This window comes from Bison bison, unplaced genomic scaffold, assembly GCF_000754665.1.
Source record: "Bison bison bison isolate TAMUID 2011002044 unplaced genomic scaffold, Bison_UMD1.0 scf7180017864533, whole genome shotgun sequence".
In the NCBI taxonomy this organism is placed as follows: domain Eukaryota; kingdom Metazoa; phylum Chordata; class Mammalia; order Artiodactyla; family Bovidae; genus Bison; species Bison bison.
The window spans coordinates 14,800,405-14,816,680 of record NW_011495082.1 but is presented as its reverse complement, the minus strand read 5'-3'; the positions used below and the strand labels follow the sequence as shown (position 1 = coordinate 14,816,680).

The 16,276-nt window shown below is 37.1% G+C and overlaps 1 protein-coding gene across 1 annotated transcript in view; it reads left to right on the top strand.

The window, feature by feature from the left end:
- ST8SIA4 (ST8 alpha-N-acetyl-neuraminide alpha-2,8-sialyltransferase 4) overlaps positions 1 to 16,276 on the top strand; it is a 105,234-nt gene that overhangs the window by 32,740 nt on the left and 56,218 nt on the right. Inside the window, exon 4 of the mRNA XM_010831966.1 lies at positions 10,351 to 10,644. Coding sequence (XP_010830268.1) covers positions 10,351 to 10,644 — 294 coding nt within the window. The remainder of the gene's footprint in view (positions 1 to 10,350; positions 10,645 to 16,276) is intronic.

The window sequence follows — 16,276 nt, the reverse complement described above, 5'->3', positions numbered from 1 at the left end:
TATGAGTTAAATAAGCAGGGTGACAATATACAGCCTTGACGTCCTCCTTTTCCTATTTGGAACCAGTCTGTTGTTCCATGTCCAGTTCTATGTGTTGTTTCTTGACCTGCATGCAGATTTCTCAGGAGGCAGGTCAGGTGGTCTGGTATTCCCATCTCGTTCAGAATTTCCCATCTATTTCACTGGCGTCCACCAAGATTCTTGGAACTACAGCTTGATTTATGCCATTAATGGAATCTTTTTCCAGAATATTAGAATTCAATTTGGTACCAAATGTTTGTAGTGATTGTCTTTTGGGGGAGACTTGCAAGTGCCCTATATTTGAAAAGTAATTAGGCTCCTGTTCTTGTTAGTGTTGTGTGTTTGCATGTTTTTCCATGTAGTGAATACCAACACTGTTCTTAAATTGGAAATGAGAACAATTTTAACTTTGAAAATTATCTTAAAGGCCTGAGGTATAGATAAGACGAGTGATCAACAGGGACTTAGGAAATTTGGGGTCATGTTACAGCTCTATCACTACCTGAGTAATCTGGAAATATTTTTTTAAACAAACACATAAAACTGCAACTTACAGATTTTGTAGTCTGTTGCTTTTAATATTCTGTCTTTAGTGCCAAGTGTAGTGTGTGGGGGCGGGGAGAAAATGAATATGTGTTTTAGACAATGAAAATCATTTGGATGCAGTATTGTGCAGTAAATTTTGGATTCATAATGTTTTAGATACAAAGTTGGATTTAAATCCCAACTCTGAAGGTTCGTAAACTGAAACTTTTTTCTTCATTTGTAGGATATGATTACTTACTTATACTTAATTATTTGGATGTGCTGTAAGTTTGAATAACAGATATGTATAGTATCTGGCATAAGGTAGTATATGATAGGTCTGATTATGTTTAGTGAATTATATAAATGATCAGACTAAACAATGTCAAGAGCATGGTGATCCTATAAAGAATTGAGAGGGACTTTTCTATTGTGATTAATAATTGTTTAGAAAAGAAGTCCAGAGTTAGGGTCCACAATTACTTTGTAAGTACGGAAATCACATTTGGCACAAATATATGTCTCCTAAATAACAGATAAGAAGCATTTACTTGAAGTTTTAAATGGAAGCAGTGACTCCATTAATTTGTAGTCAAATCAGCAAGTATTTCTTCATTCAACTAATAATTATCAAGCAGCCACTAGATGACAAGATCTGAGGGATTTCAGTCGGTATTCGGGATATAGGGATAAATTACATGGTGTATTCTGTTTGAAGTTCACAGTCTGATGGAGGAGACAGTCTGATGGAGAGAGGAATAACAAAACAGGACAGTAACAGTAATAATAACAGTAAAAATGGAACTAAGAACATAGCATTGCTGCCAGGTAGACACAAGAAATTAATTATAAAAGTGAGTGAAACTGAGTTTTAAAGCTGTTCAACTTGGGACAGGAAAATAGCCCCCTTTCCAGGAATGTTGTGTTTGTATGGATATGCTTGCCCCTGCTCTTGGCATACACCATCTTATCAAAGGATTGCAGGGATATGCTTTTCATGCTTTTTAACATCAGTGATTGCGATCGTTAATAATAATCCTACTTACCTTTTAAACATACATACACATGCCTTGTCCCTCAGTTTATGTTTTCAACTTTTCTAGGCATGATCTTCTGTATGTAACTTAAGAAAGCTATTAACATTTGGAATGTATTGTTTGATTCCTTTAATACAAAGATGTTTCTGATCCATTCTTTAATTATCTGCTGAGATTTCAGAGTCTTGGGTAATTTTAATGTATAATAGACTTTTAGGCATATCTCAACATTTTATGTGATGTTTAACAAAGAAACAGAACGCTGTCTTGGTCCACGGACTGAAACTGTGAGACTTTAATAAAAAGGAGAAGGGGACCCCACCGGTCGGTGAATGCTAAGCAGCATAGTTTCTTTTCTCCACCTGTCACCCCTGTATGTTCTCTTATGGGTACATTTTGACTTGTGAGTGTTTTTAAAAATCAGACTGAAAATTATTATCGGCCCTTAGAACTCCTCTAGGCTTTCCTTGCTTGTTTTGAATGATGATGGCTTTGCACACAGAAAACACAGGTCACCTAGAATAGGCGCGTCAATGAAACAGATCGCATTTCTTACTGTAACGTAAGTAATTCCAACTAAAAAGGACGGTTGTGTTTCCATTTTTGTGTATTTCAGTTAGCACACCTTCTGAGGGTTAAACATTTTATCAGCTTCAGAGTTTTCAGCTTAACACCTGTTTATTAGTATGTTTGGTGATCCTTAATTCACTTCCCCAAACACACGCTGTATCAGCTTTCTAATGAAACACCTTTAATGTATTTAACAGAACAAACACGTTAAAAGTGAAAATTGAAGTGGTTGTACAGAGAATCAGAAGATTTAGTGCAGAGCTCACGAACTGACGCCCTTGGGGCACAAACCAAGTGGTAGTTTTGTTTTCTTTGGCATTTATCATCATTAGCCCACGAGAGCCTGTCCCCTTTAAATGGGGAAATAGCCCAGCAAAATTGCCCATTTTTCAGAGTTATGTTAACCTGTGACCCAGAGGCCTGTGAATTTTCAGGACTTGGTTAAGAGCTTCAGCAGCACTCCTAGAAGACTAAGAGATCAAGTAACCCCTGTAAATTAAACAGATTCTCAATTCACATACACAGAATAACCAATGTTATTATTATAGTTAGCTTAACTAATTGCATGAAAGAGATAGCAACCCTATACAAGCAACTAAAAGTAATGGAGTTCCATATGTGATAGAATAAAGATAAGGTAAATATTTTAGATCAGTGCTACAGAAGCAGTTGATTCTGCCAAAGAAAACATATAAAGCATTGTAAAGGATATTAACCTTTGAGTTTTAGGAAAAGATAGGACATTTTGAGGTTGGAGGCTAGAGTGTCTTAGAGAGGGAGTAATTTCACTCAGAGATGTTCATCATAAATAAAGAGACACAGGCAGAGAACTACATGGAGTAGTCTGATGCCATTGGGATGCAAGACAGGCAAACATGTAGAGAGAAAATTCTGGAAAGAAAGGGTATGGGCAAATTATGAAAACCCTTGGACTGGTGTCACTGAAGGTTTTGGTTGGGATAGTATTGTGATCACATATGCTTATTAATTGGAGAAGGCGATGGCACCCCACTCCAGTACTCTTGCCTAGAAAATCCCATGGATGGAGGAGCCTGGTGGGCTGCAGTCCATGGGGTCGTGAAGAGTCGGACGCGACTGAGCGACTTCAGTTTCACTTTTCACTTTCATGCATTGGAGAAGGAAATGGCAACCCACTCCAGTGTTCTTGCCTGGAGAATCCCAGGGATGGGTAATCCTGGTGGGCTGCTGTCTATGGAGTCACATAGAGCCGGACACGACTGAAGTGACTTAGCAGCAGCAGCAGCAGCAACATGCTTATTAATAAGATGATACCATCCTTGAAACAGACAGATCAAGTTGGAGTCCGGGTTTTATAGAACTGGTTAGAGCAGTGTTTTTCAGTACTGCTTAGTAAACATTACAGCAAGAAATACAACTTATATCATGATATCCTCCTCCTGTTGCTTCTCCAGCTATGGTCATTAATGCTACACACATGTAAACCTGAAATAAATTTCCATAACGTGATGTGCATGGAACACTGTCATGTTCTGTTATAATCCATTTTATTCTCCTTCATTATTTAAAAATTGCAGATCAATTCATGATTCATCAGTTGTTATAGCTAAGTAGTAATCAATTCGGAAATTATTCCAGTGATAGTTCAAACGCACATGGCAGTGCCTAAGCTTTGAAAATACCGATAAGAATGAAGAAGAGAGAACATACTCAGGAGAGATTTTCTGAGATGGATTTTTAGGGCTTTGTGATGAACCAGATACGGAAGATAAAAGAATTGTGGAGATCAAGTCCTTCTGGTCAGTCAGAATGTGACTTTCTGCTAAATGGAGATAGAGAAAGACCCACTTAGAATAAATATGATGTAATTAATGTGAGATGGCCTCGGCCTGCCTTGTGATATTAGGAAATGAAACATTCATTTTTATCCACACGTGGTATGATACTTTTCTGAATGCTTGGTGAGCATCAGAATACCTGACTCTTCTGAACATTATATCAACTGTCTTTCCAGGAGCATGTGTCAAATAGATTATATATACTAAGTAAGAAATCATCTTTTAATCTTGGATTGTACTTTCAAAAGAAATGAAAAGTGCATTTGTAGTTTAGAATGACAAGTTTTTGTCTTCTTAGACAAGAAAGTTGTGTCAGCGTGATATTACTGTGACGAGTTTGCTGGTATCATCACTAAATGTTAGAAAATTCAGGTGTGTTTCCCACCACCACCATAACGGTCACGTGGTACTTAGTTTATTAACACTATGAATTGCAAAGAGAAAATGTTATAGTTTTTCTGCCTTGGTTTTCTGGCGTGGGTGATTAAAGTATCAGCTATAATATTTCACGAATGCTGTTTCTTTCCTTTTAATGTACAACATAATTTTTAAGGACATAAATTCCATACTAAATCAGTTTTTCCCTCTGTAGAAAAAATAGTAACTGCTCAGCAACCACTGATAAATGGAGTAGTTCAGTTCCCTGACTAGAACAAGAGGGCTGAAAAATACATCCTAAGAATCTTGCTTGGTTTTCCTTGTCTTAAATATTTCCAGTAATGAATTTTTACCAGAAAAAAGGAATTCCTCAACAGGAATTTTTTGCCAGAATTTTTTCTTTATACCCCTTTCAGAAAAATTAAAATGATCCTTCATTTTAATTACAAAGGAAGTATTTATAGTATATGCTTAATATTCATTTCATATGCATTTTCAAGAAACTTACATGTATAATTCAAATAAATATTAGTCTTGCAACTATATATATTCACTTTGTGAAAAAGAAAACAATCACATGCATGGAAATTCATTTGATTTAAGCACAGTATGTTCATTCTTTGGCATTCCTTTCCTTCTCCCCCCTAGAAAAAAACTTAAGTTTTATTGAATAATATCTGTGCAGTTGTAGCAAATTTGCCAAATGGGTGATGCTATTTTGATTTTGACTGAAGTATGGGAATGACATAATCTAAGATATTTCTCCGTTACATGGATCATTGTCTTCTAGAATGAGTTTGATTTTTTTTTTTGATTCTGTGATTTCCCTAGAAATAATATGACACTGTTTTCCCACCCCTGCCAGTAATATAACAAATCTGGGCTTGTGAAAAGAAACCTCTTTTCTACTTAGTCACTTAGTCATTTTCATGATATGTGTCATTTGCATTTATTTCTGTCAACTTGGGGAGTTTATTCATTGTTATCAGCAAGCATAACGCATAATGTGTGTTTCTGTGTTTTTGTGTTCATCTACCATACTGAAAATTCAAATCTTCAACATGATGCTTCATTTCCAACTCTTACGCTTTGTCTACTATGTAATATTATACCACATATAAGTCATCTGTTAACCCTAGGCTTCCTATTTCAAAAAGTGACATCAGCTAGCTATTTAATCATTTTACTAGCATTTTTAAAAATCCTTTCTTTCAAGAGACCTGAAGTGTAACTATTGTTTTGCTGTGTTAGATATTTAAAACCCCTTTGTTCAATAATTGCTCAATGTTTGGGGAATGTTGTGACTGACTGGCCTTGTAGACTATGCTTAAGACCAAATGATAAGGCATTCTGTTCCTTACAGGAGGGTTGGGTGAAAGATGAACATACAGAGATTTTCACTGATTCTGAAAGAAATCAGTGTGTAAATAGTGTCAATTAAAACACCTGTCCTGGAGTAATTTTTAAATAGTTATCTTTTATTTTCTATACACTATGTCCTTAAACTTGTTTCTTAACCTCACCCCTAAGTGAAGATAATACCACTCCTGACCTCAAAGTATTGCAAAAAGTATTGGCTTCAGTTCTACTGCCTTCACCTCAGGAAAAGCCAGAGAGGCTGAGAGGTTGCGTGTTTCGGCTTCCCCTAGCAGAGTTGAGAGGGTAACCACAAAGCCTAGAATAAAACCAGGTATTAGAGAGACAATGTTCTCTTGACTCTTCAAGCTCAAAAACAGGATGGGAGCAGCTAGGAACCATGTGCTTCCTCTCAGGGCAGAAAAGAAAAGAGGTCATCTCCCATTTCATTGTCAGTTGACAAATGTGGTTCCCAGCTTATGATGGGATTTCAGTGTTAGTACAGCAAACAGTGAGACTGGCTAACAGAAAAAAGGGTGTGTTTGTAAAATTATGTGATTGGAACTTGTCTGAACATTAATGTGAGAAAGAATGAAGATAAGGCTGTAATCCACTTAGTTGTTATTGACATCCTCCTGTATCACAGTGCATGCTGTTTCACCTCAGTGTCTCCAATGACTAGTTCTGTAGGTAGCACAAAGGTATGTAACACACACTGTGGGATATGTAAACATGTGGCTACTTGAGCGTTTTCTTATTGCTATTACTAGTAATAAATGTCAGGATCATACTTTGGCCAGATTACATCATTGCCAACTAGCACAAAGAGTAAGATAGCCAGAAAAAAAAAAAAAATTCTGAGCAATGTATTGTATTTGCACAATGAACTCTTAAGGCATATCTGTTGAATTTTTGAAAGAGGGACCTCCTAGTTGCTTAGACTGTTCAGCCATAACTTAAGGGAAATGCAGAGAATATTGCCAAGTCTAAAAGATATGTCTTGCTGGAGAATGAGGTGGTCTTGAGCGATTATTGTGAAATAAGCACAGCTTTCCTAAAAAATTAAATTAAAATACATTAAAGAATATTTTATATGGCCATGAGATAAATGAAAGTGCCTTCAATTCTACATAAAAGGACTGTTGAGAAGGCATCACATCTAGCTTGAGATCACAGAAGAAATTTCAGAGGTCTAGGGTGGGAATGGAGCTGGCTGCATTCCCAAAGGTTTTAATCAGTCTTGAAAAATAAACACAAACAAATAGAAAATTGGGCAGCTTTGAATAAGCACTGAGTTTGTCCACCATACCTAATTCTTAGATATGGTTTCATGTTTTTGATATGTCAAAATAGTTGGTCAGTATAAAATTTTGGGGCTTCCCTGGTAGCTCAGATGATAGAGAATTTGCCTGCAATGCATGAGATCAGGGTTCCATCCCTCGGTTGGAAAGATCCTCTGGAAAAGTGAATGGCAACCCACTCCAGTACTCTTGCCTGGGAAGTCCCATGGACAGAGGAGCCTGGTGGGCTACAGTCTATGGGGTCGAAAAAGAATTGGACACAACTGAGCAACTAACACACACACACAAATTTAATTTGGCTAAAGAAGTGGAACTTGAGTGCATTAAATATTCTTGTATACTCAGTAGTTTTGACTCACAGAAATCCACCATTTAAAAATCGAGCCCTCTTCAATTTTATAAGATTAAGAATAATGTGAAATAATGCTTCATAAATGCTTGCTACCCATTCTGGCTACTTTTGATTATTGTAATCCCTGAGAAGAGTTATTAAAAAGGAAGATAAAGAATGTGTGATTGCAAACCTATTTATAATCTTGCTCAATCAGCACCATTGCTACTAGTAATGCTGTGAAGTTCACAACGAGTCTACTGAATTGCTGGAGTACAACACAGCTGGTTGGTTATTTTGGCCTCCTTAATGCTTGCCCTGATTATATGATTCAGCTAATTATATGACTACATATCTAATCCAACCGCAGCAAAGTTAATTTTCTGGCCACATGTGGACGTGATATTAATCTTTCCTTCCAGTAAAAACTTAGGCATAGGCACTCCAAACAAAAAGAACAAGCAGGCATGCCGAGCCAGCATAGTCGACATGTTACGGTGTGTCCTCTGTCGCGCTATTTTCAGTACTCCCATTTCCATCCTTTGCAAAGCCTGATGGGGCTGTGCTCGGGTCATAGAAACTTTACAGTGAAGCTCAGGTGAACTGATGAATCTTTGATCGCCTTATGCCCTTTCGGTTTGCATCACAGCCACTTAGCGTTTTTTACCTCCTCAGATACGTTAGTTCCCTCTTGATCACCCCTGTTCTCCAGAAATCGTGTTATTCTGTTAATTTCCTTTTGTTTCCAAGGTGGAAAGTCCCTGTCTTTCAGCACCCAGCTTTATTGATGACTGCCTTATTAACTCTTCAATAACACCTGGCCAGACAGTCCTATTTCAGAAACTAAGCTGAGGCTAAAAGAGTGGGTGTTTGCAAACATGAGATGTGGAGGGGCTTTTAAACGTGTGATAAAAAGGAATGAAAAGCATAAACTAAGTCATTTTTTTTTTCCTGAAAAGATAATTCATTGGGATGTTATCTTGGCTGTCTTTAACAGGGATGGCTCTGATTACTTGTAGAATTATAGAGAAAATGACATTTATAGATATTGTTTTTCCTCTGGTAGAACCCTCTGAAAAGGATGGCTGAGGTATCATTACAGCAGAACGATCTGTCTGAAGCTATCTCCCCAGACAGGACACGTTAACGGCCGTGTTAGCAAGTGCTGTCTATTTTTTTACCTAAGGAAGGGGGAGTGTCTGCACCCATGTTGTTCAGAATGTATTTCCACACTTTCCAAATCCATCTTATAATCAGCTTGGTTAGAATTTTAGACTATTTTTGAAGCTGATGTGGAGTGAATTTTCAGACTTTAAAAATAACCATATCCTTAGTCTTCTGTGAGTTACACTGTAAGATGCTCAGTTCGTTCTGTTCGCATGTAGCTGTTCTTTCCCAGGGCAGTCCCATCGCTAGTATCCTTACTGTGAGAGGAATGAGGAATAACTAATCTCCAACAGGGCATGGATCATGGATGGAGACAGATAAGTACTCTATCACATAATCTAGTGGGTATACTTAAAGTTACATGACTTGGGATTATTTCTAAATAATATGATGTGTTAACTTTGTTTTCTCTCGGTAGCTCAGCCTAGATAACAGAGACTCTGCTTAATTGTGTGAGATGAAAGATATTTGTTGTGTTAGATAAGTGTTGTCAGAGATCTAGGAAGTAGTCAGATATATTAATTAAGAGAGATAAGGAGTGATATATAAGCCAATAATTTTAATAGAAGAACACACACTTTACTTTCTAATTCAATTTAACTGGCTTGAGATTTAATTAATGTGGAGAAATGCAGCAGGTAGAGAAATGTGAGAAACTTTCATAATGCAGTCAAACCTGCAAAAATGCAGCAAGAGGAAATTAGTTTATCTTCCCTTCACTTGAAAGGTTGATGTAAACAACCAAAAAGAAAAGAAAACAAAAAAAATCTGTGAGTGTGTTTTCATGAATGTATAGATTCAAATTATTTTTTTTTTCCAAATAGCAAACTCTTGTTTGTTAAAAATCTAATTTTTCACTGATCAACTAATTAAAATGTGCCCTTTTTTTTTCAGCAAGTTAAACTATTGTAAAATTTAAAAGCTGTTTTTCAAGTTTAATCAAATCCAGAACTCTTTGTGACAGAATCAAAGTATCACAAGTGGAAGACAAATTCCAGGTGCTTTCCAAAGCTTTCTTAAAATGCAAAAATCAGGTTACAAGAATAGAATCAGAATCAGGTACTTTGTGAGGCTCAGGAGCTCGGGTGTTGAGAACAGGGGTCCTCCTCCACAAAGGGCTCATGTCTGATTAGTAGGGAAGGCAGGCATTTTGAGGATGTCCTCAAAAGGGACAGAAAGATATCTGATCCCTTGGTAGAGGATTTTTCTCTGGTAACATCTCAAAGAGGTATATTAAATGCAGTAACTCCATTTTCTTACTTTTCCTCCCCGTTTAGGCCTAGGGAAAGCAATTACAAATAGGTTTGTGGAAAATGTTGCAAGGAGTTATATTTTTCCCTTAACCTCAGGGTACAGAAAAGCCATCTCCACTTACATATGTTTAGAAACTTGTTGAAATGACTTAAGCTTGACAAGTGGTGCAGGTTAGACTATCAGGTCAAGTGTGTTTTACTTACTTCCAGAACAGCATGTGGCTTAGACTGCCTACTTCATGGCAGAGCTCTTATGAATTTACCATCATAAATTCCCCTATTAGAAATTCATATCATGTGGTTTTATGAAGATAATAGCAATAAGTATTCTTCAACAACAGGTTGTATTAGTATAAATGACAATTTGAGCCCCATTATAACCCTTATTGAAGACAGTACTGTATTCCTGAAAGTGTGATGACTTGCTGAGAATGTAATTTTACCAGGCAGATTATGTTTTTTTTCCCTACCTAGTTAAAAAAACTGAAAAACGAAAAACATGCTCACTCCGCTTTTTCTCTTCATGAATGCCATTTTATAAGTGAATGCTTCGTACTTACTTTTCATTTGTCCATTAATTTTTTCCCTCTTCAGGTGTAATCTAGCCCCTGTGGTGGAGTTTGCTGCAGATGTGGGAACTAAATCAGATTTTATTACCATGAATCCATCAGTTGTACAAAGAGCGTTTGGAGGCTTTCGGAATGAGAGTGACAGAGAAAAATTTGTTCATAGACTTTCCATGCTGAATGACAGTGTCCTTTGGATCCCTGCTTTCATGGTCAAAGGAGGAGAGAAGCACGTGGAGTGGGTTAATGCGTTAATCCTTAAGAATAAACTCAAAGTGCGGACTGCCTATCCATCACTGAGACTTATTCATGCTGTCAGAGGGTAAGTGTCTGCAAAGGACCAGTCTGTCCTTGGCACAATGGTGCGTATGCCTACACAGTTTCCCTAGACCAGAAGGAACTTCAGTAATTTATATATATATATATATAGTTTCTATTGTTTTCTAATGGCTACTCTGCTTACCAACTTGAATTTTGTTTACCTAAGATTTTATTTTAGCGCTTCTCTTCTTTGAAAAGGCAAACATATGATCTTGGCGCTTACTTTTATCTGCTTATAAACAAACTACTGATTTTTATATGTTGCTGCATTAAAGAATAATAAGAATTCATAGTATAATTTGATGAATTTGGGGTAAAAACTATGAACAGAAGTGCTAGATAGCTAGTGGGCAATGTTGTGGAAGCCTAAATGTTAAATGTCTGTAAGAAGCAATTAAATCCCATCTGTAGTTAAGAGGCCAACCAGTGATAAAGCTGGCTGAGATAATATGCCTTAATGCTTCCCCACTAAAGTCACAGATGCCACTTTTATGGGTTATGTCAATATTTTCCTGTTATTAATACAAGCTCAACAGAAAGACCTCAGGAGTAGACTCTTGTCTCAAAGTGGCAAACAACCAAAAGGCTAACTTTAGTTACAAAGATAAGCAATACTGTATATTTATTAAATATCAACTGAATGTCAGATACTGTAGATTCAAAATTGAAGAGCTGATCACTGCTTTAGAGGAATGCATAGGCTTTCTGGTAGAAATAGAGGCCTGTACAGAGAGCTAAGGCATAAACAATGATAAGGGGGAATATTGTCTGAAGTGTAGAATCTGTTCCTCATGTCAACAAAGAAGTCCTAAAAATCTAACATCTGAACTGGACTTTGAATGCAAGAAGTAATTTTTAAGAACTTTAAAGTGATTGTCAGGGGAAAAAGGAAGAAACCAGAAGGAAATGTTATTGCATCATTAGAGCAAACTGAGGCAGGAAAATAATTTAATGCGTTGTAAATTTGTGTAATGGAGTCCATTTTGGTGCAGTAGGATACAAGATAACTTTTGTGATCTGGTTCGGAAGATAATCAATTTTATCCTTCATGAAGCATCATTAGATATGTGAATTTAGGAGATTAAATCTTGTAACTGCAGACTGTATTGACAAGGAGAAGTGCTAGAGATACAAAGACCATATAGGCTTTTGTTCAATTTACTCATAAAATGATAAAAATGTGGAGCAAAGTCAGTGGACATGAAAAAGATGGGCAAGTTCAGGGTAATTAAATACAACGGACAGAAGTCCCAAAAGAAAAATCTTTCCAAACTCAGAGTTAAAAATAGCTTACTTTATACACTGTCATTTGGACTGGGCTAAGGTGTTTTCTGTTTTGTTTTGTTATTGAGATAATTTCCTTCAGGAATTTGTCATTTCTTTGTTTAATTCTTGAGACAGTTTTTTTTTTTTTTTTAATCGTTATTCTGCACACAATTAAATTGCATTCTTGCAATTAGATCCTGGTTATTCAACTTTCATTTTCTTGACATTTGGCATGAAGTTTTAACAAAGATAAAATACATGCATTCAGAAGATAAGTAATTTTTTTTAAGTTACTGATTCCTGTAATTACAGATTGAGTCTGAAAAAAAAAAAAAAAGATGTGTTCTTAATAGAGAGAAACTTCATAATGTGTTGTGCTAGGAACATATCTTTTTAATGTCTTTATTAATCATGTGTATTGCAAATATTTTTTCCAGTCTGTGGTTTGCTTTTCACTCTCTAAATGTTACCCTTTGATGTACGGGAATTTAATTTTAACAAAATCTAATTTGGGCTTCCCTGGTGGCTTGGAGGTTAAAGCGTCTGCCTCCAATGTGGGAGACCCGGGTTTGATCCCTGGGTCGGGAAGATCCCCTGGAGAAGGAAATGGCAACCCACTCCAGTATTCTTGCCTGGAGAATCCCATGGACGGAGAAGCCTGGTAGGCTACAGTTCACAGGGTCGCAAAGAGTCGGACATGACTGAGTGACTTCACTCACTTCACTTAATTTAGTCTATATTTTTTCCTTCATTTAAAAATTGTGATAAAGCACACATTCCAGAAAATCTACCATCTCGACCATTTTAAGTGTACAGTTTAGTGGAATGAAGTGCATTCGTTTTGTTGTACAACCATCACTACTATCTGCATGCAGAACTCTCTTCCTCTTGCAAACTGAAACTCTTTATCTTACAACAATTGCTCCCCATTCCCTTCTCCCCCCACTCACTGGCAGTCACCATGCTACTATCTGTTTTTATGATTTGGACAACTTTAACTACTTTATTGGAGAAGGCAATGGCACCCCACTCCAGTACTCTTGCCTGGAAAATCCCATGGATGGAGGAGCCTGGTAGGCTGCAGTCCATGAGGTCGCTAAGAGTCAGACATGACTGAGCGACTTCACTTTCACTTTTCACTTTCATGCACTGGAGAAGGAAATGGCAACCCACTCCAGTGTTCTTGCCTGGAGAATCCCAGGGATGGGGGAGCCTAGTGGGCTGCCGTCTATGGGGTCACACAGGGTCGGACATGACCGAAGCGACTTAGCAGCAGTAGCAGCAGCAACTACCTTATATGAGTGGAATAATACAGTATTTGTCTTTTTATGACTGGCTTATTTCACTTTGTGTAATGTCCTTCATTGTTTCTTATAATTTTCTTAAGTTAAAATTTGTTTTGTCTGACATTGGTATAGTCACTCCTGTTCTTGTATTACTGTCTTTTGTTTTTTAGTATTTTGTGTGTCTATGTGTGTAGTGAAACATTTGAATTTCTTTCTCATTTCTTTTGTGTGTATTCTGGAGCTATTTTCTTTGTGGTTACCATGGGGATTTCATTTGAAATCTTAAAGTTATAACACTTTTATTTGAATTAATACCAGCTGAACTTCAGTGACACGCAAAAAGTTTTGTCCCCACTACTTCCCATTGTTGGTGTCACAAAATTATATTTTTATACATGGTGTGTCCCAAAACATAAACTAATATTTTTAATGCGTTAGTATCCTAAATTATGTAGAAAACAAGATTTAGATATAAACCAAAATTACAGTAATCCTAGATTTCACACTAACAATTTTTAATGTATTAATCTCTTAAGTCATGTAGAAACAGATGACAGTAGTTACAAACCATTGTTAGAATAATACTAACTTTTATAATTGCCCATGAATTTACCTTTAGTGAAATCTTTATTTCTCCACACATCTTCTTTTTTGATGTGTTAGAGTATCACTGATTCATAGAAAAGCAAAGAAGTCACTCTGTCCAGTCTTACACACACACACACACACACACACACACACATACTCTAACACATTCATATACATATATGCTTGCATGTACACATCCATATACACGTATGCATACATATACATTTACACACTCGGGTTTCCCAGGTGGCCGTTAGTGGTAGAGAACCTGGCTGCCTGCCAGGAGACATAACAAACGCGGATTCGATCCTTGGGTCAGATTGGGAAGATCCCCTGGAGGAGGGCATGGCAACCCACTCCAGGATCCTTGCCTGGAGAATCCCATGGACAGAGGAGCCTGGTGGGCTACAGTCCAAAGGGTCTCAAAGAGTTGCACACGACTGAAGTGACTTAGCATGCACACATACACATACACCAGTGATATCTTAGGATTAAATACAAATATTTTTAAGTACTCCTTGATTGTAGGAAACTAATAAGAAAATTCAAGGTTACTGTGAATGAGTACTTTCCCAATAGACTATTTTTCATGCCGTTTTATGTTCACAGAAAAATTGAGAAGATGGTGCAGAGATGTTCCATATACTCCCTGCCCCCACACATGCATGGTCTCTGTGGTCAAAATCTTCTACCAGAGACCTACATTTGTTACAATTAGTGGACCTGAATTTATAGATCATCACCCGAAGTCCATACTTTATACCAGAGTTTACCCTTAATTGTACATTCCATGGTTTTTGACAGATGTTATATGACATGTATCCACCATTATAGTATCATATAATGTTTCCTTGTCCTAAAAATCATATATGCTCAGACCGTCATCCCGTTCTCCCATGAACCCATAGCAAGCATTGATGTGTTTACTTTCTCCATAGTTTTTTGCCTTTTCCCAAATGTTGTATTGTTAGAACCATACAGTATGTCACCTTTTCATATTGGTGTCTTTCACTTAGTAGTATGCATTTAAGTTTCTTTTCATATCTTTTTACCACTTGATATCTCGTTCCTTTTTTAGGGCTAAATAATGCTTCATTGTTTTGATGTACCAGTTTATTCTTTCATCTATTTCTTCTAAGTTTTAGCAATTATGAATGAAGTAATAAAAACATCTGAGTGCAGGTTTTGGAGTGGACATAGTTTTCAACTCATTTGATTGCTGAGTCTTATGCCTGGAATCCCATGGATGGAGGAGCCTGGTGGGCTACAGTCCATGGGGTCGTGAAGAGTTGGACAACTGAGTGACTTTACTTTCACTTTTCACTTTCATGCATTGGAGAAGGAAATGGCAACCCACTCCAGTATTCTTGACTGGAGAATACCAGGGGCAGAGGAGCCTGGTGGGCTGCCGTCTATGGGGTCACACAGAGTCGGACACTACTGACGCGACAGCAGCAGCAGCATGATAAGAGTATGTTTGGTGTTGTAAGAAATTGATAAATTGTCTTCCAAAGTGACTGTATCATTTTACACTCAAACTAATAATGATCGAGAATTGCTGTTGTTCCACATCCTTCTCTGCATTTGGTGTTTTCAGTTTATATTTGGGTGATTTTGGTCATCCTAATAGGTATATAGTGATACCTTCCCTGTTAGCTCAGCTGGTAAAGAATCCACCTGCAATTCAGGAGACCCTGGTTCGATTCCTGGGTCAGGAAGATCTGCTGGAGAAGGGATAAGCTACCCACTCCAGTATTCTTGAGCTTCCCTTGTGGTTCAGCTTGTAAAGAATCCACCTGCAATGCCGGAGACCTGGGTTCGATCCCTGGGTTGGGAAGATCCCCTGGAGAAGGGAAAGGCTACTCACTCCAATATTCTGGCCTGGATAATTCCATGGACTGTACAGGGGGTCTCAAAGAGTCGGACTTGACTGAGTGACTTTAACTTTCACTTGTTGTTTTAATTTACATTTCTTTTATAACATATGATGTGAAGTGTCTTAGAATATGCTTATTTTCCACTTACATCTCTTCTTTAATGAGATATCTGTTGAAGTCTTTGGCCCATTTTTTTAATTGGAGAGTTTCTTTGTGTATTTTGGATAACTATCCTTTATCAGATATGTCTTTTGAAAATATTTTCTCCAAGACAGTGACTTGTCTTTTCATTCTGTTCTCATTGTCTTAATGAAGTCCAGTTTATCAATTATTTTTTCATTGATTGTGCTTTATGTGTTGTATCTAAAAAGTCATCACCAGTCCAAAGTTATCTAGATTGTCTTATGAGTCATCATCTAAGAGCTTTATAGTTTTTCATTCTACATTTAGATCTATCATCCACTTTTAGTTAATTTTTGTGAAGGGTCTCGAGTTCTTTATCAGGAGTCATTTTTTAATGAGGATGGCCAATAGTGACTGTCTTTGCCTTTTTGTATTAGTTTTGCTTCTTTTTCAAACATTACTTGACTAAATTCGGGGGGGGGGGGGGTGTTTT